At 37.0% G+C, this 26,972-nt stretch overlaps 1 protein-coding gene across 8 annotated transcripts in view; it reads left to right on the plus strand.

The window, feature by feature from the left end:
* The window catches only part of CACNB2 (calcium voltage-gated channel auxiliary subunit beta 2), a 229,735-nt gene that overhangs the window by 174,556 nt on the left and 28,207 nt on the right, over positions 1-26,972 (plus strand). For all 8 annotated transcript variants that reach the window (XM_065731335.1, XM_065731336.1, XM_065731337.1 and 5 more), the window contains 3 exons: positions 19,029-19,151; positions 21,908-22,044; positions 24,023-24,099. In XM_065731335.1, coding sequence (XP_065587407.1) covers positions 19,029-19,151; positions 21,908-22,044; positions 24,023-24,099 — 337 coding nt within the window. The remainder of the gene's footprint in view (positions 1-19,028; positions 19,152-21,907; positions 22,045-24,022; positions 24,100-26,972) is intronic.

Raw genomic sequence — 26,972 nt, forward strand, 5'->3', positions numbered from 1 at the left:
TCTGAAACTTCTTGTGAAATAAACTTTCTGTAAAATAGAATAACTTCTGGTAAGTTATTGTTTTGTTCTTATTTATTTTTATGTAAATCATGCAAAACTATTCTTACCTGAAATTAGTTTGCTAGTAATGTGATTTAAACAAATTAACCACTAATCCAGTTCATTTTCTAAGCATCATTTAAATCAAATGTGTACCTCAAGACTAGTATATCTTAGCTGCATGTCGGAACAAGTAAATAAAATAAACTTTCTTTCTATAGCACAGTTATTTCACTTGTTATTCTGACTACTTTTCTTCCCTACCTTTGTGAAGATTCTTTCAGTGAAAATATTTATTGTTTTAATAATATTGTTTCTTCATTGGAATGAAACTTCAGGGCGTTAGGAATGTGAAAGCCAGTTAACTACCATTAACCTTTGGTTCTGCACTTTGATGAACAGAAAGGATGAGGGTTTCATATTTGCTTCTTCCTTCTGGGAATAGTGCATCAATTTGTTGACTGATCAGCAGTAATCTCCTGACCTTGTGAGGCATTTTCCCAGGATTTCAAATCTCCTCTTCCTTCCTCTCCTACGCCCCATGGGACTGTGCTTGTCTCTTCAGCCTTCAGCCAGGCTAAACATCCCTTGGATGATACAGTTTCTAAGATCTTTTCGTCAGGATGGTGGGATTTTCTCTTCCTGGAAAGAAAATGATATTTATGATGGAGGATCTACAGGGTGCTTTTAAAGACTGAGTTCTGGGCTTGTCCTAAGCCTCTCACTGCAGCTTCTGCAATGCTAATTGTTCAAATCTGATATAATGAGATATAGCTGGGGAAATGGGAAAAGATGGCATGCTCTTCACTACTGCCTTGTAGGATAGGGGAGGGAAAAAAAACCCTCACGGGTTGCTCAGAAGAAAGCAGCCTTTTCACAGAATGTCTTGATGTTTCCTTTTGTTGAGTTTAATACTTAATTTGATTTCCATTTAGGATAACAAGTGTAGTTTGTAGACCCTAGATTTTTTTCATACTGAATTTCTCTTTATTGAGATTATTGTGTTAATGAACTACAATCAAAACAGAGTTCTCCAGTGCTAGAGTTTAACATTCTTTTTCTGTTACTTTAATTTTTGATCATTTGCAAAATGCTGTTGACATTTCTGCATTGGTTAGCCCAGTTTTATGCTTTTTCAAAACTTAAAAGAACTTACTTTGCATATGCTTCTGCCTTCATCTATTAAGTTTGTGTGAAAGCTTGGAGAGTTACTGAATGGAGGATTCATGGTGTCAGGATGAGCAGACACCAGGACACAGTCATGCAAAATGACCAATTCCCATGACACAGCTCTTGTTGCACAGGGTACATAGTGTACCAGGAACACCTTTGTTCTGCGTGGCTGGAGTAATTCCAGTGCTCCTGGATGTTAGAAGCAAAGAAGAAAAACTTGATGTAAGCTCTAATGTGAATTAAGAAATGGCTAATTTGACTGTGCAGAAAAAAAAAAAAAAGTTATAAAAAACAAGAAATATGGGTGCCAGTGAACTAGGAAGGGATGAAGTTCTGGGGGATTTCTGAGAACATTTCTGAGAACAAGGCCAGAACAGATTATACAGAGCTGGACTGTAGAAAAGGGTGAATAGATTAGGTATTTCTAAACTAATTTCTGTTTATACCTCATCTTTGACTTGTTACATATAATAAGAATAAATAATAGGAATCATTTTAAAAATATAATGAATGAGTGAATGGCGGTTTTATACTTCTAGTTGCAAAAACACAGATGTCTGGAAATTATATGATTTCAGGGTTGTTTTTTTTGTTTGTTTGTTTGTTTGGGGGGGGGGGGGGGGGGTTTGTATGAAAAAATCAACAACAACAACAACAAAAACTGTCAGGCTGGTAGACATTCTTGTCCTAAGCCTGGAGGTGGTATAGTTCCCTCCTTTGCAGTCAGTACTGTTCTTGGCTGAACAGAGTAGTTCCTGTATAATATAATTAGTCCTTGGCAAGCTTTCCTTGCTGAGCGATCTGCCTGTACACCAGGGTTTGCCTGCCCTTCAGAGATCATCTACTCCAACTCCCAGTCAGGTTTTCTAGAGTAGGTTACACAGGAAAGCATCCAGGCGGGCTCTGAACATCTCCAGAAAAGGACGCTCCACAAACTCTCTGGGCGTATTTTACCAGTGCTCGGTCACTGCTTCAGTTTCTACCCATTGCCCCTTGTCCTGTCACTGGGCACCACTGAAAAGAGCCTGGCCACGTCCACTTTACATCTGCCCTTTATATGTTTTATAAGCATTAATGAAATCCCCTTTCAGTCTTCTCCAGGCTGAATAGTTCCAGTAATCACTGCTTTTAGATAAGGGAGATGCTCCAAGTCCATGGTCGTGTTTCATCTTTCTCACCACAGTGCCAAGAACAAAACAAAATCCTTCCTCTTTTTTTAGATTGCCTGAGACCTGCTCATAACTTCCTGAAGTACTTAAACCTAGATCAGTGAACTTCATGGAACGGAGAAGACTTAAAATGAGAAAGACAACTTGTCCCTGAGTAGAGTTGGCCCTCTCTGTACAGGTTATTTTCTGTCCAAGAAGTCAGTAACTTTCTGGGTTGTTGTAAACCCCATCTTGACTCTTTTGGGATCCAAGAATAAATTCATTCCTTCTGTCACTTTGGACCTTACATTATTTAGGCTTCTCTCTGCCTGCATATTGCCACTGCAAACTGCATATGAATGCTTTTATGAATTTTTGAGTATGGCACTTAGATACCACATAATAAACACAAGAAGATTGTTGATTGCCAGAAATAGATACTCAACCAACCAAGTGTTTATGCATATAGAGTCTGTCTGTTTGCTGTGGAGACTAACATAAAAATAAATAGCTAAAAATCATTACAAAACCACTAGTAATATCTTTGTTATCTCTACTCCAATAAAACAAGACTAGGAGATATGCAAGAGAGATTAGCTTTGCTCATGACTCCATGACGTTCATCATGTGTTTGATTCATCAAAAAGTGGCAAAACAGTCAGAACACTTCAGTTTTCTGTATTAACTTCCTGCTGTCTATTGCCTGGTTGTTAAAGTAATCTTTATTGTTGTGGTATTTCTAGTTTACAGATATCTGTTTACATAAACTCCTGGTGAGTTGTACCTGAATAGTTCCTGATGTGTACTTACAAAACTCATTCTTAAAACCTCTGTCAGATAGAAAATAAATATGTTCCCTACTGTTTACTAGAAGTTGGATCATCACTGCTGTTTCTGGTCAAACCAATTTCGGTCTTCCTACACCCTCTTGCAGCGCTATACCCCAGACATTCTGGTCAGTGTCCTTGCCCTTCTCAACTTACATGGAAGAACGTTTTCATGCCTTTTAGGCTGTGTTCTTTCTTGTTCATCCTTCAAAGGGCGCTGCCTTTCATGCACATCTGACCCTTCCTTCTACTTGTGATCCCTTTCTTAGAGTGTGTTGTTAGGCTCAGTTATGTATTTTGGAGCTGGTGATTGCCAAGTTTGCAGCTCCAAAATGACACCAGTACTCCTAATTCAGTTGTGGCCTACTTTCATTTGGGTAATTCCTCTTGCTTAGAAAAACAATTGCAAATTATCATCATTTCTTCTACTTTTTGTTTTGTTTGTTTCTACTGTTGCACTATCGTTGGTAAATTTAAGAAGGATATTCAGCAACCTGTCATCCAAATAGTTAACGGAAATACTGACTAGAAATGACAAAGGACACAAAGCTGGAGAAAATCAATTACTTCATCTTCCATGTTTGATAGTCACCTACCATCAGCTTTTCCAATCCATCGAGCAGTCTCCTTCTTAAGCACTTTTAGAGCTTGCTTACTGAAACTGTTAGGGGAGCAAAGTTCAGAGCATCACTCAGACCAGCAAGGAGAAAATCCTCGTTGACTGTGATGTATTTTGCTGCGTATGGTTTTTTTTATATTATCTTCCAGCTTTCTCTTTATAAGACTTTTGTTGTTGACCAGACTTATTTCTATATGTGAGGTAGCCCTTTCTTCCTACTCCTGTGGCTCAAAAATTGCCTGAGCATCGTGCACTGAAACTTGACTTTTATTGAACTTCTGTCTTACTGTGCTTTACTTTCTCTATCCTTAGTTTTTATTCATTTGCCAGAAGGACTTTTTTTCATCATTAAATATGCAGGAGTAGAGAACTTTTTAAAAATTGAAGACTGAACCAGAAATACACTGCATTTCTGCTTTGTCGGGAACATTGAGTTTTAGTTATTTTCCTTTGGGTGAGAACTTTTTTTGATCTTCCTTTTACTAGTAATACACTTAACAAGCAAGGGGAAAAATGTTTATACGTTTCTAACTGATTGTATATAAATTTATATTTTTTAAATCTTCATTATTTCTTCTTTTATATTCATATTCGTATTCCCTCAAGCACCTTATCTAAATTTCAGGTTATGTATGTGCTGTCTTTTCATATAGGTTAGTTTGTGCTTCTGCCCTTAATATGATTTCACTGAGGACCTGTCACTTTGTTGAACTAATTTTTTTCCCTGAGAACTGCTTCCCACGGGAAGATGTTATACTTGAGAATATACTGGAAGTATGTTAATATCTACTTTCCCGGAGATCTCTGCATTTGTTCCCTTGTTATCATTCTTTCTTCCCTGTTAGTGCATTTCTTCATTTCATGAGAACTGATACTTCTTTCTTTCAGCCCTTAGTGTTCTTAGCCATTTCCGTTCTCAGTAAATGCATACATAGATTAAGTATGCCATTAAGACATTTATATTACATGTATGATATATAATTATTGAAATAAAATCCTCATCAATCACTTCCTTCTCCGAGCTTGGTAACGCATACAATCTCTTCCATTTCTTTTGTTGTTGCTGCATTCTGAACCTGCAATAAGGCCCAGCATGTTTGTTATGCCAAGCAATGTCTTTCTTTTCCAGAAATTCTTTTCCCTTCATTTAAATTTGGATTATGCAAATTATAATCAGACAACCATCTTGTTAATTAAAAAACAGTTTCTGTTAGATAGTGGAATTCCAGTTCATTTAACATCCTTCACTGGTGACATTGCAAAGTGACAACATGAAATGTATGTAAATTGTTTAGCGATGTATAAAAAGATAAGCTAGTCATCTTCATTCCTTAAGAAATGAAAGGATGCTGCTTTATTAGGTACCCAGTCTGCATTGTTTCATGTAAAACCATCATGACAGTCTGCATTAAATAGCTATTATTTTACATTGAATATTGTAGACTTCAAACTAGTGTTTTAAATTTGTTCATTTTAAGTAGTTTTTATTCCCGTTGCACGGAAAGGGATTCGTTTTAGACGTGAGCTGGTAGTCTGCACTTTTGGCTTCCAGTGTCTGACTCAAAAATGAACAAAGCCATAAAAATAAGTACTTGGAAAACTTGCATTTGATAGCAATCAATAAATTTAAATAGTCTGGTGTGAATACCTGTTTTTTGAAAAGAAATACAAATGTAAAACAAGATGAAAATATATTCAAATAATGCCTTCTATTTTTTTTTGTCTCTCCATTCTCAGTAGCTTACAAACAGTTTTTTATTCACAAAAATAAACTGGATTAATATCCTACTTCTAGCTTGACTACAGTCTCTTAAATTCTTTAAATACACTGGGAAATACAATATTGCTATTAATAAAAATCATTTAAACACATAAAAACCAGAATTCTACCATCTGTTTCTCTGCACCCTCAGAATCCATTTATGCACTTGAATTATGCAATTGTGGCCATTTGCAACCTTCTGGTTGATTACCAGCAATTCCGAAAGGGTTGCAGATCTTCTTGGAGTATAGCCATGGATTTTATGTAATTTCTATACTGGAGAGAAGATGCTGAATTTATGAAGTGTTCAGTTTCAAGCTTACAAGTAGGCAGAGCTTTGGATGTTTGTTAGTAAAGAGTACTTCCTGTCCAATAATTCGTTGCATTACAGGTAAGTGGCACTGTTGCTGGGATTGTTTAGTCTGGAGAAGAGGAGGCTCAGAGGAGACCTTATTGCACTCTACCACTTCCTGAAGGGGGGTTGTGGTGAGGAGGGGGTGGGCCTCTTCTCCCTGATAAATAATGACAGGACGAGAGGGAATGGCCACAAGTTGCACCGGGGAAGATTTAGATTAGACCTGAGGAAACATTTTTTTTCTCTGAAAGAGTGGTCAGGCACTGGAATGGCCTGCCTAGGGAGGTGGTTGGGGCACCATCCCTAGCGCTGTTCAAGAAGCGTTTAGATGAGGTGCTAAGGGATTTGATTTAGTAGTTCAGTGGGTAGGGATGGTGATAGGAGGATGGTTGGACGTGATGATCTTGTAGGTCCTTTCCAACCTAACGTACCTATGAACCTGTGTTGTGCAAAGGGTGTTGAGACAAGCTTGCATGTGCTAAGCTCTATCACCAGATTCAGCCACAGTTGATGATAGATATAAATCAACTCTTCATAGAAAAAGACACATTGTGGTGGAAAAACAAACGAACAGAAAAACAAGGCCATGAGACACTGAGAGGAGAAATATAGGTAAGGAGGGAATAAAGGGGAACAGCCATTAACCAGATGGGAAAAAAAATGATGGGGTCTTCAGGTGAGTGTCCTCTTCTGGGTGACCTCCACACTGCATCAGGTGATGACATTGTGTAATATCTGCTCTCTCTGGAAAAAATGACAGTGCCTAGATAAATAGCTGTATGGTACAGGGAGGTGTCTTGGGCATTTTCTCTGGGAAGACTGTGATCTGCTGGTTGAGCCTGAGGAGCTTCTTCCCAATATACACACAGAAAATGCACTGAGCACAGTAAAGTATAAATTAAACATATCTAGAAACACAAATCAGACTTGTCCCTGCCACTTTCCATTTTTATGTAGTCTTTTTTTTTTTTTTCATTACAAACAATGCAATTCTTTGTTTAACATTTGTAATAACTCTTGTTGCATACAATCTGGAATTAAACCTTAGCTGTTCCATGGCTATAATAAGGGAAAGGTTTGTTGCCAGCTAGTGTTTCATCTGCTGGTTTGATGACTAGCTGTGCACCAGCTGTATGATATATTCTGCAAGTATAGCGTCATCACAGCACTTCATTCTTGGATCTCACGCCCACCAGGAAACCTGTTTTATCTTGTACTCAGAACAAGGAATTCAAATTAGGTGTTCTAAGGAAAAGTAAATAAGTATGTTAGGAAATACCAAAACCAAGTAATTTAATTTCTGGCATGTTACTCTGAAGGAGCATTTTTGGACAGGAAAGGGATGAGAAATCCCATGAATGTTTAAGCCTTGATGTGGGCTGCTCTTGGCACAGCTCAGATGGCAAATGGTCCAAACAGTGGCTTTTGGCCACTCATGCTGGCTTTTCTCCTTCATGGGTCTAGCTAGTGTCTGGCTAATGTCAGAAAAGCCTTAATGCTGCTCTAACTGAAATCTCTACCTCCAGGCGATCTTTCTGGTGGAAAGGAATCACTGAAACATATGGGCAAGGCCTTGATTTCTCTACAGAAGTGCAGTGCAGCAGCAGCTCTACTGCTGCTCAGCTTTCTGCAGCTCTTTTGTGCAAAGAGAAGAGTAACTGTGAACATTCCTGCATCTGCGAGGTGTGTAAGGTCACAGCCATGAGCAGACAGGATATCCAAGGCCAAGAATCTCTCCTGAAGGGTGAGAGGAAGATTATATTAGATGCAGAAGGTTCACAGCAGATAAACTCGGTGGCACATAATCGTTTTTTTTTATTATTATTATTTGTTATTCTTCCAAAATTAAAATAATTTACCAGACTAAAATCTTTATACTCTTCATATTCAACGCCAAAGATTCCTTGCAATCTGTATGTTCTTCGGTTGAAGTTGCAAGGAATCTTTGGCGTTGAATATGAAGAGTATAAAGATTTTAGTTGTCCTCTTGATGTATGCAAATGTTGGCAGGATCTAGAAATGCATTATTTAAGAGATGTTTGCTTTATTTACACATAGAAAAATGCACATATACCAGAGTGAAAAAAAAAGCCCTAACTATGCAATATCTGGTGCCCTAAAACTAGGAAATGAAGTTTGTCTGTGCTAACTCATGAAATTATAGAGTAGTTCAAGTCCCTCGTTATAGAATCATAGAGTCTCCAAGGTTGGAAAAGACCTACAAGATTATCCAGTCCAACCGTCCACCTATCACCAATAGTTCTCATTAAATCATGTTCCTCAGCACAAAGTCTGAATGTTCCTTGAATACCTCTGGGGTCAGTGACTCCACCACCTCCTAGGGCAGCCCATTCCAGCACTCAACCACTTTTTTGGAAAGTATTTCCTTTTATCCAGTCCAAATCTCCTTTGGTGAAAATTGTGGCCACTCCCTCTCGTCCTATCACCAGTTATAGAAGAGAAGAGGCTGACCCCCAGCTCACTACAACCTCCCTTCAGGTAGTTATAGAGAGCAATAAGGTCTCCCCTGAGCCTCCTCTTCCCCAGCTCCCTCAGCCATTCCTTAAAAGGCCTGTGCTTCAAACCCCTCACCAGCTTCATTGCCCTTCTCCGGACATGTACCTGGGCCTCAATGTCTGTCTTGCAGTGAAGGGCCCAGCAGGTCCTTGCTCAGCTGTATCAGTTCCATGTCATATCATAGAATGGTTTGGGTTGGAAGGGACCTTTAAGGGACTTAATTCTAACCCTCCTTTTATAGGCAGGGACACGTCCCACTAGACAAGGTTGTTCAAACCCTCATCCAGCCTGACTTTGAACGTGGTTGGGGGTTTGGACAACCACAGCCTCTCTGGGTATCCCATTCCAGTGCCTCACCGCCCTCACAGTAAAGAATTTCTTCATAATATCTAGTGTTAATCTATTTTCTTCCAGTTTAAAGCCACTTCCCTACATCTTTTCTATGCATGTCCTTATAAAATAAAATAAAAAAAAAGTCCCTCCCCAGATTTCCCTTTCCACCTTTGTTTTCCTGTACTGGGGGATGGAGTGCTCTTGGAAAGGCATCCTTAAAGATGCAGTTCTGTTCCTTTATCCCTAATGAGAGCTTCCCAGGAGATCTCATCTAATAATTCCTTAACAGCTGGAAGTTTGCTCTCCTGAATTTCACGGTCCTGACTTTCCTTTTTGCAGGGCCATTGCTGGTCCTTGAAAGCTGTGAAATTTCATATGATAAATTATTTGTGATAACAGACAATGGGTCATCAGGAACATCAATAATCACATACAGGAAAAAGTTAACTCACTGAACTGGTGATAGGTTCTCTGGCTACAGAGCACTCTTCCTGAGAGTGCTGAGTCTACCTCTTCCATTCATGTGGGAAGCACAGGTGAATTGCTTGTACCTGTGCTTCCTGGGCCAGTCACTCCCTTCACCAGGTGCTCAATCATACATAACAGTTCTCTTACACTCATACTCCTTGAGATCACGAACTTAATAGGGGTATGGTTGCTACAGCCCAGATTATCTCCAATCTTAACCTCTTTAGTGAGTTTATCAGCTCTACTAAGTACCAGGTCCAGGAACACTTTACCTCTGGTCAGTCTGTCCAATACCTGTACCACAGTTATCCTCAATGGACGCCAGGAGTCTCCTGGATTTCTTGCAGCTTACCATATTGTTTTCCAAGAAAACATCTGCCCAGGTGAGATATCGCATCAGGGTGAGAAACTGCCAGAGCATCACCTCTTGTAGCTGAAGCAAGAAGGCTTCATCAATAAGCTCCCTTTGATCAAATGGCTAGTAGTAGATTCTGACCACTGGCTGTCCTTTATTGGTTTGGTGCCTAATGTTAACCCACAAGCTCTCAACCTGATTATATCTCTTTCTTAGAGTTAAGTTTTCATAATCTATCCATTTTCTAACATAAAGGGCAACTCCCCTGTCCCAAAGATTAGCTTTACTGTCTGTGTGAATATATAATGCTGTAGTATTAACTATGTAGTCTGGTCACATCTAGCAAACAATTGTTGATTTTTTTTTTCTTTTTTTCCTGTTTTCTTTCTTGTTGTGGCCTAGTGTTGTATTTATTGCGTATTAAGAGTTTGGACTTTTATACTATATTTTTGGGAGAGAAAGGGCACCTCATACAGCATCTGGCTGCCTGGGGAAGTGGTCAAATCCCTGTCTGTGGATGTTTTCAAGGAATGAGTAGATGTTGCATTGAGTGACGTGGTTATTGGGCAAGTTGGTGGTGGATTGGTGGTCGCATTAGACAATCTTAGAGTTCTTTCCAACATTAATGATTCTATGATTTTGTAAGTATACACTGGGACAGAGGAAAATATATGATTATAAAGTTAAGGGCAGTACAGTAGTAATGCACATAGCGTGGACTAAGTTAAAGATACAACTGTTCATCTAAGTTGAAGTTACTTCTGTTTTACATTTAAAAAAACTACATTTAAACTACATTTTAGTTTAACATTCAACTTTAAAAAACATTCTTTCAACAAAACTTTAAAGGTAAGTGTCATAGTTTCTGTATCTATGATCTATAATCTGTATCTGGGTTGTCAGGGAGATCTGGAGTGGATATTCCATTTAAATTTATATATGAAAAATATCTCAATGCAAGATCTAAGAGACTGTACTTATTCAGTTGATGAGAAGGATAATATAAGCTATTCCTATAAGATCTAACCATTTGAAAAGCATGCTGAGTGAGATGTAGCATTTACCATGTTCTGAAATAACTTTTGTTTTTGTTCAGTGTTTTAGTTAAGGACTATTATAAAATGTGACTTCTAAAACTCAAACATATTATCCCTGCAACGTATATAACTTCTGTAAATAGATCAATCTTGCTTTCAAATATATGTTTCTAACAAAAAAAAAATATATCATTTTTAGCACAGTTTCTTAAGAATGGATGCTTAACATACTATTTAGAAATAAAATAATAGCATTAACCTTTGGCTGTAGTAGTTGATCCAGTTGAAGAAAGTGAAATGAGAAATTATGTAAAAATTGCAACTAGCAGGAAAACTTGCAGATGTTATACCCAATTCAGAAACATTTTCCATGCTATACCTTTTCAGTGGTTTTGGTAATAGTACCTTCATTTTTACCAACCATTGTGTTAGTGGCTTATTTAGTGTTTGCTGTGTCATGGATTTATGCTTTCCTGGAGAATTTTCTGAACGTGAATAGCCTGAAAATGTTACTGCAGATGTTTTATCTAAAAGAAGCTCAGTTTAGCCAAAAAGCTAAGACTACTAAAATGCTGTCTCATAAGCATAAAATGTCCTCACTTGTGACATTGAGTAGAGAATTTGAAATCCTAGCACAGTTTTTTTATTGCAAATGACAGCTTTCATCTGCTGGATTTTGCTGCCAGAAAAAGCATGTTTTCAGTAAGCACAAACAGACTTCTTTCTTCAGCTGTGCTGTTCCAATTGTTCCCATCAGTTTCCCAAGTGAGTTGTGCAGCAGATCCACCTTCCTGGCACACATGCATGCAAACATCACCATGCCACGCTGAGTTTTGACTGATGGCAGTATGCTCTAATAAAAAAAAGAAGACCTTACTCGTATGAAAAAACTCTGTGTGCGTCACTAAAGCTATTTCAGTCTTTGCTGCCTCCTGAGCTGAATGTAAACCGACATCGGTGACTCTATTCAAATATAATTTCGTAAAAGGAAGTAGGAAGCATGACTTTCAAGTTGTGTGTGAAGATGAGTTAAAATAGTAACCAAAGTACCTCAAGAGAGTATGAGAGGACATAAAAAAAAGTCCTCTTAAGTATATCTATTGTTAAGACTCTCCTTTGTACCTGTTGGATGTGTTAAATTTCCCCTCTTTAGCACTAAGCATGGGTCTTATTGTAACAAAGAAACTAAGTAACTGGAAGGATTCATAGATTTCCTCATCAAGTTTTGCCAATTGGCCTTTATCCTAAGGAAAATAATCCCTAAGCTTGAATAGGTCAGTTTGCATGTCATTCGCTTGCAGCCTGCTTGAACAGAGAAGGCTGTTGGTGATGGGGACTTGTATCACAGGGATAGCTTGCTGCTGTCCTATGAGGGTGTACATATTCCTGTGTGTGTGAGAAACTGTCAAGACAGTCTCTCAGAGAAAGCAGTGCAAGCACTGCTAACAGCTTCCCATAGCTCATATTGCCTCAGTTTTGAAAGCACACGGTCAAATCCACTCAGATCCAATTACTGAATTGAGGACTGAGAAATAAGGAAGTTTGGTTCCAGAACTGAATGTTCTGGCTGTCTACTTGTCTCCCAAGTCCCTCAGGACAGAACCATGATATCAAAAGCTTTAATGATTCAGAAAAGTTTGAATCTTGTTTTACCATAGCTGTACTCAGGCTGCTGCTCATTAACCACGATTTTATTGCATTTTGGTTTTGCATTTTTTTTTTTCACCTTGATCACTTTGCTAGAGGTACTCTGGGAGGCACAGGTCTGAGAGCCAAGCCTCAGGCACTGCATGGGTTATGGGTGCAGTGCTCTCCTTTGTAGTAAAGTACTGTGGTTGCTTTCTTAACCTGAAATATTGTATGTCCTTCCTTACCCCACTGCAAATACCCATGTAGTGGTTAAAAAATACTCCTTTATAAACCACTTAAATTATAATAGGAAAATGGTGGTTTCCACTTGTGATACCGCTTCATTTTCTTTGCATTGCTGCATGAAATCCAACATTTGTGGTCCATTATAGATCTTCATGCTCCTCGCTCATATACAGGCTTATCTGGTCTTTTTACCTTGAGGGTTGTCAGGTGCTGGAGCAGGATGCATAAAGAGGCTGTGGATATGCCCTTTGACACAGCCCTGAGCAGCCTGCTCTGACCTGACCTGCTGGGATCTGGGAACTGGAATGGACAAATTTGGAGATTCTCTCCTAAGTAAATTATTCTGTGCTTCTGTCTTGCTACCAGTCTTGTCTGATTGGTACGCCCACACGAATAAAAGAAAGTTGAGTCTTATGCTATTGATTGCTACTTGTAATGATGGCAGGTTCACTCAGATTTTCCTCTGGGACATCTGTCAAGTGTTGACACTTCCTTAACAATGAGATTGCTGAGCAGATGCTATTTTTTGACATTGTGCAATTACTTGTAAAGTGACTCCAACAATAATCAGTATTTAGAATGTAAATCTGTGGATTGTTTGTGTACTCAGGTGTTTTTAATTTTTGTTTCTTGCGTTACAGCATAAGAGATTGATATACCAAAATAGGATTTAAAAAGTGAAAGTTCTTTTGTTATTATTTTCCATTCTTTACATGGGCAGTTTCTGTTGCCATAACATAACATTCATAACATTGCAAACTTTTTCAAAATAACCAAGTGAGTTTCTATTAAAAATCCAGTAATTCTGTAATCCACCCAGGTTTTGCAGTACTTTTTCATTATATGTTTGTCTCTCAGCCATCAACAGGGCAAAACAAAGTGATGTATTTTAAGACTGCAGTTATCAGGCTGTCACACTGGTATTGATCGTTGTCCTATGCTCTGTATTAACTTTGCTTATGGCACAAACAGTATATATGGGATGGCTTGCACAAATAGTGCCAAATGTAGGTCAACATTTGGCATTTTTACCCCCAGCAAAGACAACTAATGAAAACTTCGAGTGGTGTCAACTTTCCTGAGCTGAAAAAATTGTGTATTATTTTAAATTTTCATGAGTGCGCACTTGGCAACGTTTCAAGAGAGACCCATTATATTCATTACCTCAGAGAAAAATAGTTCCTTGCTTTTCAGCTAAACTTACAGGCGCCTGTGAAATGTAGGTACAATGAATGCCACTCAACATTATGCAAAAGCAGCAAGGGAAGAGACTGACTTGGACACGAGTTCTCTGAACTCAGATGCCAGTATCAACACGCAGTTCATCAAATGATAACAAAAGACACTTTCTGATTCAGTTCTGGACTTAGCTGACATTAGCTTCATAAAAGTTACATTCTGATCAGCATTCTGGTTTCATTTAAGCTACTGTTAGTGAAGCATACCTGTTCTCTGGGAATTATGCAATAAAGTGAGAAATGAGATGGATCCAAAACCCTAGGTCCTCATCACCTGCTGCTAGAAGTAAAGGCAGCTTTAAGTCCTGCTTGCATTTTTTCAGCCATAGGGTCATTGCTTTATGCAAGCCAGCTTCAGGTGTAACTGCAGGTGGCCTGGAGAGCACTGAATCCAGGGAGTAGAGATACCTTGATTATTGAGCAGCATTCCCAAAATTAGTGGCCATGAGGGAGATGACCTGTTCTCTGATTAATTTCTGTGTCAGAAATTTCGCCTAGTTGGTGAGGATCCCCAGGGGCTGCCTCCACTGGGTTCACAGTATAGTATAACTAATACAGAATGAGTTATAGGAAAAAAAGAGAGTCCTGTCACGTTTTAAGTATGCTACTAGAAAACAAGTTGTAATTTTCAGGATGCAGTATTTCCTGAGCACAAGGTAGAGATAGATACTGTGCAAATGCTTTTGTAGGCACTGAATACAAGTTAGTCATAAAACAGGAGTAAGGCAGAGTGTAAGTGTAAGTAAGTGCCAGAGTAGAATAATACTGTAAATATTATTGACTTAATAATGATCACTCCTTTTGGAATGACCCAGCAGCAGGTACTCCCTAGCTGTCTTGCCTTCAGCATTTAGGGTAAGGCATTCAGGTTATTTTTTGGACACTCTCTCTCTCACTTTAATTCATTTAGGCCCATCTCCCTTTTCCTTTTACTTTCCCCCTTCCCAATGGCATGGTCCTCATGGGTCCTCCACCCCAGTCATCATGGAACCCAGCTGAACCAGCCTGCAAACCATTGACATACATATATTTTAAGATATACAGATATGTATGGTCAAAATAAAATAAATCTTTTGTTTTTGTTTTACTTAAGATGCTCTTTCTCCTTTGAGCCCCATAGGAAAGTAACAACTTGTGTAGCACGCTCAGATTATTTTACTACAACATAGTACAGTTCAAGAAAAGAGAACATACTTAATTTTAAAGTTTTGTGGAACTCTCAGAATTATTTTAGCCATGTAAAAAATGCCAGCTATAAATTTCATAAATTAATTAGTTTTAAATATGCAGTTAGATTAATTATTCTGGTCTAATCACATGGTAATTCAGTTTCCCTCTCAACCAGTATGACAAATGTCTAAAATGGGACTTCACTGTGTCTGTGAGTATGTGAAGTTAAATGTTCCACTTTGTTTTCTACTCACATTTTCACATTAATTTTTCAACAGCAGAAATCAAAAAAAGATATTTTTACCTGCTGCATAGCTTTCATGTTCAGATGTTTTAAGATTAGTTTCTGTTTTCTCTTCTTCTTGGGTAGTAAGGCATTGCCCTCTAAAAGGAAATTTTAGATTACTTCTAAGTATGTCAAGGACATGAGCTTGCTGAAGTTGTCTGTTGGTTGCAATGCAGCAGAGAGATTTTATAGTCTTTAGTCAGCCTAAGGTCTTTCATCCACTGATAATATTACAAGTAAGATACAATACCCTGATGAACATTTATTTTTATATTTGCTGTAGAATGTAGGAAATATGAGAAAGGATAAGCAGGCGTGTTCTCCACTCCATCAGTGTTTGGCAAAAATTGTTTCTTAATGTTTCCATTTTTGTTCTGAGATAGAGTTCTACAACGATAGTTTACTATGTTTTACAGAAAATTCATTCTTCATAACAATGAATGATATATTCTGTTCTGGGTTCTTCAGTGAGGAAGTAGTATTTAGGAGACTTGACAGCTTAATGCTTGCTCACATCCACATTTTCTCATTGAAGTGAATAATAAGATACAAGGCATCAACTCTGTTAGTCTATAATTTTTAAAGTCAGGAAAGTTGTGGGGTTTTGTATGAATATTGAAAAAACAATAATTAGTGTTGGCTTTTATCAAGGATGTTCTTTAAAAATACCAGTGTATTCAGTACATATATGACTACTTTTTTTCTTCTTGGCATGCCTAGATCAGTAATACTTGGCTGTCATTCACGCAACATACTTGTGTTACAGCTAAAAATGTTACAAGAGCTGAATCAGATCTGAGATTGGGCAGCCAGGATTCAGACATATCTGCTTTGCATTGACACTGCAATGTTTTAAAAATGATACGGAGGAATTGCCAAATTTTATTTTGTGAATGATCGTTCTCATAAATCTCCATTTTCAGAAATGTATTCACGAATATATAACCATGTTTTGGTGCCCTTCTTTCTATCAGTTTATCTATCTGTTTAATGACAAGGTGAACTTATTAAGAGCTTATTAAGGGACATGGGTATCTAGCTTGTTCTTACCTGCCTTTCCTGCTGGTGTCAAGAAATTCATGTTAAGTGCTCTTGTGCATCAAACTGGAGTAGTTCAGGGTGTTTAAAAATTGCTCACTTAAAGTTTTTGATTGTATTGTTATATGTATCTCTATATGCAATATTCATTATTGCATATAAACAATTTTATATAAGTTTATGTTATTGAGACTATCATTTTCTTTCATTTTGTTTGGTTCCATCACCATACAGATTGTTTATAATTTTCACGTTAATGGATGAATTCGATCAGAGTCACGTACCTGGCGTGCCTGTGTGTATTTTAAATGTAATTTCTGATTTGGGCCTTACTTTGTTAACAGTGCGAATTCAGTCAAGTTATATTAAAAGAATTACCTCTTGAGTAGCATCTCCAGTATGTTGTAAAGGCAATAGGATTATGAAAGACGATATATATTTTTCAATATTACAATCCTTGATAATTTTATTGTAGCTTTTTACATAGTACTCTAATTTGTTAATTACTTTTTCTAATTTGTTGAATTTATTGTTTTTTCAAATATATCGGTTTTCTGTTCTGGAAGAGGTGACCTGCAAAAAAAGTAATCAACTATAACATTGTAATATTCTAAGTGTAGCAAAACAACAAGAAAGATAACAAACTCTTTCAGTCACAAAGATGGGGAAGAGGGAAGCGTGCAGTGGAACAGTTCTATCCAGGCGTCCCATACGTGCGTTCAGCCTTACAGCTTAAATGTTGCCCAATTCAGCCTGTAGAGAGCTTCCTCCACAGACTTTTTAGTGTGTTTCCACTAACTACAGAATGAAAAGAAGGGGCAAAAGCCTTCTTGGATGGTTTCCTGATGATTTTGTTGTACAAATGCATATTTAGATTTGCAGTTCCACATAAATAGAAAGCCCATTCTTCAGTCCTCTTCAAAAATTTATTGTCATTGAAATTGTGTGTTATATTTTTGGACGCTAACAATCTTGACCCAGTGTTCTGAAAAAGCTATTGTTTCTCCCAATTCTAATATTTCTTCCTAGAATGTGCACTTAGATGTAAATTGTTTGACTATGGCAGTTTATTCAAATACAGTCCCATTTAAGGAGTTTTATTGGAACCATGTGGTTTTATAGCATATTAGTCCAAATTGATCTGCATGGAACCTTCTCTCCCTTCATTTCAAACCATACTTTTGAGGCCTGGTAGCGTGATATTGTCTTGAGAATTATTGGTATGTCTCCATAATTATTTGATCATGTTTGTAAATGCAGCAGGTTTCTTCTAGTACTGTACAAGTTGTCAGAATCATCCTGGGTGGAGCAGTAAGGGATATATGGTAATCTGAAAAATGCTGTGTGATTTTTGGTTTCAAGTTTTTATATTTGTATTCATGAAGTATCCCAAGAAAAGATAGACGCAGTTCCTTAGGTGGGAGATCTGATTGTTTGTTTGTTTGTCATCTCGGCAAAATACCAAACCTATACCCAAACCATGAAGTGATGATTGATGTGATGGATACCACCTCTGTCTAATCTTGGTTGTATTCAAATAGATATCAATGAAATAATTTCTCATAAGGCTAACACTGTTGTCTGGAGATAGATTAGGGCTCAGTGCTAACGCTGTAATCTCACACTGGGATTTGAGTTCCTTAGAAATAAAATTAGAAAGTACCTCATTCTTATAATTTTTCCTTCCATTGCTGATGTGAGTTGGATTGCAGTGTGTAAATCAGTGGAACTGAATTACATTAGGTTTGGCCATAATCACGTTTGAATGTCATGACTCTTCTTTGTACACCTAAATTCTTATTTTCATGTGTATTTTAGTTAGTTTCTTGTACTATGTGAAGTGTACTAAACCACTGCAGTTTAAACTTTCAGTATTGGTAACCTGAAGTCTTACTCCCTTATTCTTATATCCTCTGAAGTCAGTAGGGAGCTCATAATTGCCTTGAAAGCATAATGAAATGTTCCATGCAAATGCAAGCACACTTCTTAAAAATGCTGCAAGGCAGCTGTGTTGCGTGCCTTCCTCAATACAGAGCTGTGATAGGAACTAATAAATCTTGGCCAAATGAAGATCTACTGTGCAATGCCATCATAACTGAGCACAGTATATGGATTGTTGCATGATTTAAGATTTGAAATTCTTGATTTGAAGATTGTAACTAGGTGATCTTTAAGGCCCCTTCCAAGTTAAAGCATTTGATGATTCTGTCATTACATGATTTGGTTTATCCCAAGTGAGTTTAGCGTGCTCGTAGCTACAAGAAATTCACAAAATGTGTAAGTGAACGTGACTTTTTATAATCATTTAAATTGATAGTTCATAGTGCAAAGCTGTGTTTTGAGTTTTTATATTTAAAAAAAGGATTAAAAAATTTTCTCCTACAGTTGCAAGTGTGACTTCTAGCATATTTAATTCTCGCAATGCATTGATTCAGCAAAAATTTAACATGGATTTTTGCTCTAAGTTTTCAATGGCAACTAGGGATTTCAAGTGCTTCAGTTTTTCTGCACACTGAATGGCTGGTAACTTTTGAAGACTTTGACCTTCAGGATGAGCCTGACACAAGTACTTTGATGGTTTCAATTGCTTTGGAACAAGTGTCATCCATTCTCCTCGTGTGAATTGGCCTTTGTGTTATCGTCGAAAGTTTTGAGAGGAACAGAGATATTTTGAGAGTTCTTTTCCATTTTTACATTTAAATAAGACAACGAATGTACACTCTCTGTGTGTACATTTATACAAATGCACTTGTTCGCAAGGGTAATCTTCATGCTTTTTTCTTTGCAGACAAAACCTGTTGCATTTGCAGTTCGGACAAATGTTGGTTATAGTGCAGCTCATGATGATGATGTTCCAGTCCCAGGCATGGCCATCTCATTTGAGGCTAAAGATTTTCTTCACGTTAAAGAAGTAAGTAAAAATGAAGGGGTAAGCAGAGACCGTCTTTAAGGGTCCATCCATCCATTAAAAGATGGGATAATTTATATATAGTGAAGAATATATCTTCCAAGCCTGATGATAGTGCAGAAGAATTGCTCTGCTCTCTCTTGTGACAAAGGTAGGGATGAGCTGGCACAGTCTTTGGAAAAAACAAAAGACTGTCAGGATCTTCCAGTGAGTTTGGAAAAGTATGACTCAGTTTGGTTAGATTAAATGATTTTGTATGATTACCTATTCCATTTGTTTTTCATATGATCTGGTAACCTCAGACTTCACATCAAGTCTTTCCTCTGTTTCCAAGGGACTTAAAACAGTGTTGTTGGTTTTTTTTCTGATAGAATTTATGCTTTTCATCATAGCTGAACTTAGCCTTGTGTGTCAAAATGAATAGGAAATAATGAAAAATAAAGAATTGTCCAAACTTTTCTGAATCTTCGGAAATGTCTTGAAAAGAAGCTTAGCTCAACGGAGGTATTACGTTGTCTATGGATGCATGAGGAATGGAAAACAAAAGTAAAGTGCAGTCCTTTATGCAACCTCAGGTGTTATACAACATGAGCTCTGGCCTAATTGCAAAACTGTTTTTCCCCTGAGCCACTCAGGGAAGCTGACCATCCAGCTGTGCTAGAATGGTGCAGGGATGCAGGTGAGAGTTGGGATCTTGGCAGCCTTGCTGCTCCCACATTTGGCAGCAGCTGCTGCTGGGCAGACCAAACCACCTCTGACAGGTCCTGAGCCGTGTCCTTCCTGTCCTAACTGTCCCTTGTTGTGGCTGTGGCTCTGGCCTGCTCTCACTCCACGGCTCTGTAATCCACTGCATACTACTCCACTCAGTTCTCTAGTTTGTACTGCTGAGAAGGCTTAAGCAAGGAAAACTTAAATTCAAAATCTACATGGGCAATGGTGAATAAGGCTGCACTGATTATACGTGAGGGAAATTTGTTTTTATTAGTAAGTTAGATTCATTAAAACTTAGTACATGTACAGATGACAGATTCCTTCTACTGCATCTCAGACTCCTGAATCTTTCAGGGCTTAAATGCATGGCCGTAATTTTGCTTTGCTTTTAATTCCTCTTTTTGTTTCATCTGGATTTAGTATTTCTATTAGGTATGTTAAAGTTGCTTTTGTTGAGCAGTGGTTTGTTGCAGTATAGGAGAAGACAAAATAATAATGTCTGTTCAAATTTTAATTTAATGTTGTTTTTTAATTATATATCTCTTCCATTTAACAAGCTAAATGATACTACTTTTGCAAACTTCATGTAGAACACAGCACAGACCTATTTAATGGCAGCTTCTCCTGGCTTAATGACTGGTCTTCCTCAACACATCTTGTCCTATATATTTGAAATGTAACTTAACTTTAATTAGAATTTTTCAGTGAAAGTTTACAATTTTAATAAGATGTTTGAACTAATACAGCTTTGATAAATTACTGTTTCAGTATAGCTTCCTATCAAAGGCTGGTATCCTTACTCATTAATGCACCCAATTGGATGAATAAGATATTACACTGCTAGTTATATTTTATATAACCTTAAAATTGAGCTTATTTTAACCTTTATTTTTTATTAACATCAAAAAATTTTCTTAAGGCATCACAGCATTTCTGTACTAAGCAGGCTTTATATCATTGATCCACCAACATGGTATTCTTAGTAAAATTATTTATATTTCATGTGAGCCCACACGTTTAACCTATTTCACACCTAACTATGCAATTGTTAATTATTATTGTTTATTATTAAATATATACTGTAATAGCTATTTTCTTCTTCAGATTTAGAAAGGTAAATTTCCTTCCTGTTCAGATGTTCTCTTACAGCTTCATAAATTATGTAGACTATCCAAATTTCTTATGTGACAGTAGTAATTCCCATGGAAATCACACTTTTGCATGCAGGGCTTATATGTAACTGTGACCTAGTCTCAGGCAAAAATGTGTAATAAATAATAGAGGGAAAAATAAATAGTGCATCTCTACAGAACTGTGGGAAAAAAAAATTCCTATGTGCATATGAACAATTATTATTGTATTAGAATAGCCATTGTGTCATATTTCATACAGCTGAAATTCAGTTAATTGACTTATCTTTTGCACTTGTAAATTGTATTTAGCTATCCAAAGATATCAATTCCTTGTGAATTTGTCACTTTCTGCTTAACATACAGATCACATGAGCATATATGGGGAGTGGAATGTAGTTGTATTTCATAAGATATTAGTGAGTTCAGAGAAGTAGGGGCGTTTGAGATGTGGTATTTTTACTATAAATAGAGAACACTGTTTAACAGAATAAGAAAAAATAGATTATTACAGAGCTGTAAAAATTGTTGCAGTGAAGAAGAGCAGATCAGAAATCTGGTGTCTACTGAGGAGAAGCATCAATGTAGAGTAAAAGCAACCCATGTATGAAGAGCAAAGGCTGCAAAGCAGAAAGGTGGTGAAATGGGAGGATATAGCAGCCAGGGAGACTCACGATGTTTTGAGAGGGAAACTTTCTGCTTAAGTACTGTAGCATTTTAATAATTTGCAAGGTATAATTATTTTTATGCATTTCTGAACATTACCACTATTCTTCATTGCCGTAATAACATAGTACAGTGATTAACTGCAGGGAAGAATTACATAAAATGACTTACTTGCAAGTTAAAAATATTAACTAAATGATCACAAGCACAGTAATTTCATAGTACAATACTTTATTTCTTTTCATTCTCTAGAAATTTAACAATGACTGGTGGATAGGACGGTTGGTAAAAGAAGGCTGTGAAATAGGATTCATACCAAGCCCAGTCAAACTAGAAAACATGAGGCTGCAGCATGAACAGAAGGCAAAGCAAGGGAAATTCTACTCCAGGTAATAAGAAGAAATCATTAAAAATAGTAGTGCTGGCTGTAACAGTTAGTTTGGAAATTGAAGTTGTGTTTGCTATTGTATGGGACCTGTTGAGTCACTGCCTGAGCCACTGATTAATCACCTGAGGTGATCACTGTCAGCTGTGGGAGTGCAGGAGAAGGCAGTTCACCTGTGTGACTGGAAGGGGTGGAGTCTGACTCCACCTCTCCTAGACCTTGTTTGAGGGCTGACCACTGTGAGGGAAGAATCTCTTGTTGGAGATCCCTCCATTGTGGTGTTTCCTTTGTGAGCCACGATCTTTGGAGACAGGTGAGCATTCCTCTTCTTACTGATGGTCTCTTTGCCATCTGGATAATCCTTCTAAGATATACCATCTCTTGTCTGACTCTATCATTTGGTATTATTCATTTGTGTCATACCCTACAGCTAAAAATCTCTTTAATTCTTATGATTGGCTGTTAAAGAATGTTGAATTAATGAAAGATATTTATTAATAATGTCATTGCAATTACATAGGGAATACAGATTCTTAAAGTGGTGGTCTTTGATGATCTATAATGGAGTTATTACACTTACTGTGTGCAAACACAAAAATCAGTCCACCTAAATTTTACGTTATTTGTTACTTTTTCCAGAGTATTACATTTTGAAATAACTTTGAAGTTTATTTCAGAAATTAAAGAAAAAATTAAGATGAATTTGCTCATAAACTTGGGACAAACATTTGGGTTTGTCAACTTCATTGCAGTTGAATACAGCTTTTAAAATACTTTTACGATGGAAATTTTGTGCCAACTCATTTGTTGTCACTATTTCTATATAATGATGGCTGCAGTTAAAGATTTAGTATATAAATATTTTGTACAATACTGCTAGGCAATAATAATATGGAATTTACTGTGGAATTGTAATGTAGTGGTTTTCCATCAAATAGTAACACAGGTAGAAACAAATGCCATTTGCTTCTCCTGGGTTATGTAGGAAATAGTATGTAGTATGTCTAAATGGCACTGAGCTGGAACTGGGAAAACAGCTGGGAAATATTTGGGAAGTTAGAAAGGCTTCCTGCTCCAGTGGGAAGGGCAGCAGTGCTTGAAGAGCATGCCTACATGAGAAGGGGACCAGGATGCTGTGCTACTCAACTGTGTTCACTGGCTGTGAAATGCTTTTTCTATGAGGGCCCTGTCCTCAGCAGGGAGAAGTCAGGTTCCTTGCTCTGCTCCTGGAGTTTCTGTTACAACCAAGTCTGACCCAATGTTTTGGTCTATACCCAGACTGTAAGAGCACTCATTCTCCAGCACTTCACACTGGAGAGAACACTGCCGCACTACAAATGAATTTACTTAGTGATTATTAATATTTTAAGATGGGGAAAGTGTCAACTAGTACTGCCACATTAAAGAGAGAAAGGATTTCTGACATTCATTTTTGTGTTTCTTATTACAGTAACTGAAATAAACTTACTAAAAATATTTCATATGCACAGTTTGAGTAGGCTTTCACAAAGCAGAACTTGACTTATTCTTAGGCTGTTTTTAACTTCCTCTGTCACACTTATTTTTTGTAAGGTTGTACCAAAATACTGAACAAATTTTTACTGAAATTGAAAATATTGTAGACAGGCACACTATCAGTTTCACTACAGCATTCTTTATAACTATTCTGTTAAAGGAGATAGATATACTCATTGGTATAACGATCGATCATAGTAGTAAGCAATAATATTAATAATTGTATTAATGTGTTTAATAGCTAGATCACATTACAGACATAAGGCCATAAAAGCACATGCAACTGAGTGAAGCTGCAGAGGGGAGCATGATTGGTGTTTGCACATCCCCCACGTTCAAAGTGCGTTGATTTTGTCTAAGATATACATTTTCTGTTACAGTTAATTTAGAAAATAAATAAATAAGGTAGAATAAATACTCAAAAAGCTGTAACACTTCAAACTAATTTTTTTTTTGTTTTACTTCAGTAAATCAGGAGGAAACTCTTCGTCCAGTCTGGGTGACATAGTTCCTAGTTCCAGAAAATCAACGCCTCCATCATCTGGTGAGTGGGTCAGAAGCCCTGTGGTTTACAGGATCAGATGCATCATCTGCTGAAACTTATATTACATTTAGTTCTATTTTTCTTATTTCCTGTGCAGTTTTGTTGCCCTGCAAGGCTGCTTTGGGTAGTTTAAGAGTTAATGCCATCAAGTTTAGGCAATTATAGAGTTCTTAACAGTCCACGTAATTCCTTCTTTCTTTGTTTTTGCCATCAAGTTTTATAGCAGAGGTTTAGTAAAATGGTGAGACTATCTTTTGATAGAATAATTAAAGGCTTAGTCCCTAAGCAATCCTGCTGAATAAGAAATACATTCTAGTAGGGAGAAGCAGCAAGAAAAAGAACTCCCAGTAGGTTTTGCAGTAGTATCAACAACCAGTAGCTTTCAGTATCACAATTCTGATAATGTTGAACTGCGTCATCTGAGTAATGGCTGGTTGTTGTTTTGGGTTGGCTTTTTTTTTTTTTTTGCTTTTATGACAGTGTTTTGTTTGGTTTTTTTTGTTTGTTTTTTACAGACGTACTGTTCTGAATTAAAAATAGGCAGGTTTTGACTTTTGTTAGGTTAGGTTCAAACAAATGCATCATCATGAGTTGGGACAGGACACAGGCATTAGCTTTAAATATATTATTTCCAAATGTATATTCAAATTCAGCTGCTTTATTTTGGGGTTTTATCTACTCCTCAGAAAGAAAAAGGAGAGTTGGAATACTTGAAATCAGAAAATACTACAAATATTGCTAACATCTTGTCTATTGGGGTAAAGATGTATATTTTCCTATCATGATAATTCATATGGAGAATGATCTACGGAGCAGGCATCTTAAAATAGTCATGAAGATTTTTAAGTATTTATTTGCACATTAAGAGAGAGACAGAAGTTGAATCAAATGGTGGCAGTAGCCTCATTTGGTTAAATTAACTGAAAAATGTGTCTGTCTTTCTGGTGAAACCATGTATTTAATTATTTAGTGACCAAGTTTATTAGTTAGTTTTGCCACCTAAGTTCCTTGACCACCATTTCTATAAGAAAATATTTATTTTAATAATAAGTGTCCATTACAAGTCAGTAGAACACACTTTAATCTTTTCTTCTACAGCGGCCTTATGCTGTCATGTGTACTGTCAAGGCCCCATTTTTCAATGGCTGCATTTTTGAAGTAGAAAGTGCCTGTGGACCTGTTTTGTAATTTCAGATGTTCTGTTTACGAAATGCTAGAATATTTTTATATACTGTAAACACTTAAATAGCAGTACGTATGTAATTTTCAGGATGTTTTACAGAATTTAGAGGTAAGAGCATAATTGTTGCCAGCACACTAATTGATAGTGATGCTATAATTTTTGCTGCATTAAGTCATTTCTTCAGATGGTGGTTTTCAGAAATGTGGATTTCTGGAGAACAAGGAAAAGGTGTTTAAATTGATTCAGTTACATTGAAGATTTGGAGAATATATGAGTAGTATGTTAGCTTATTCTATGATGTTTATATCTGTAGTTTGCGGTGTTTTGTTGATTATCTTATACCAAGTAGGATGAAAGAAGCATAATTTGTAACTAGTGCTACAGAAAAGAACTTGATTTTTTTTTTAAGTACAGTTCAATTCTAACATGATATATTACTGCTGTTACCAGTTCTCCTCTTTGTGAAGGTATAGTAACTGGTAAAACCAGCAATTATATAATTAATTGAAGAAATTATAACTAAAATAAGATAATTACATATTTTGACTTTGGATCAGGTATTTTTTTTCCCATATAAACAAGGTGAAGAGTCACTGAAAAAAATATGAAGAGGAGGCCCTTAATCCTTTAATAATCTGTTGTAATCAACCCCTACAGTCCTCACTGACCTCACTTTGACTAGTTCAAAAAAGAAAAACAACAAACTGAAGATAATTAGCAGTAAAAACAACTGTCACAGACGTTATGTAGTGGGAAAATTGAGAATGAAAAATATATATCAATATCTATCTGATAAAATGTTGCATTTCTCTTTTTCAGGAAAAGCTTAACAGCCCCAATTTTCCTTACAGATGATTTTAGTTGGACATAGAAGTCAAGGAGTTCTAATGCGCCTGATTGAGTGATTTATAGTGCTGGCCTGTATTCAAGAAAAGATAATATGTTCTTTTTATACTTATGAAGAGGATGAAGGAACATTGTTGCTAGAGGAAAGTGTTATGTGATTTCTGTAGCTGCTTTTAGGAGCAGAAGTATAGGAACAGGCTGTGTTCAGATCTGCAGCCTTTCTTGTCAAGGTCAGACTTAAAGGGATAGCTGCAAACTCAAGGCTTGTCAAGGATCATGGGATTATAAATATGGAAAAAAATAAGAGATTGCTGTCACAGGTGTCTCTTAAATCAATAGCTGTACACAGGCTTGACAGAAATATTCATTTTTTGTATACTTCATTAGCACACACATGCCACTATACTAATTGATGTCTTGCTCATCAAGCAGCTGAAAGCAAGTCACTAACATGGTTTCATAATAGTTTACAGTGATTAATTATAGGCTTGGATTAAGTCTATGCAAATGATGACGCTTACAGGTTCTTTAGTGGTACATTCGGTTCACCATAGTGTCAGGGCAAGAGAAGCCTGTTAGTAATGGGTGTCAGGAGGTGGGTAAGACCTTCACACACAAGGGTGATGTTGTATAGCATTTGTACATTTTGAATGTACTTGTTTTCTGACCACAGCGCCTAAGATCAGGATTGAATGTTGTAACAAGAAAGCTTATGTAATTCTCATTTTTCTGTTTGTTTTGGGGGTAGTTAGCAGGCATCTGTAGGACCGTTCCATCAGAATGACCTGACCTTTTGAAAATGTGTTTATTTCTGATGACATTGTTTTTTGCTTATAATGAAATT

The sequence above is a fragment of the Cyrtonyx montezumae genome, unplaced genomic scaffold (assembly GCF_038088225.1).
Source record: "Cyrtonyx montezumae isolate F1298 unplaced genomic scaffold, pur_monq_1.0 scaffold_14, whole genome shotgun sequence".
In the NCBI taxonomy this organism is placed as follows: domain Eukaryota; kingdom Metazoa; phylum Chordata; class Aves; order Galliformes; family Odontophoridae; genus Cyrtonyx; species Cyrtonyx montezumae.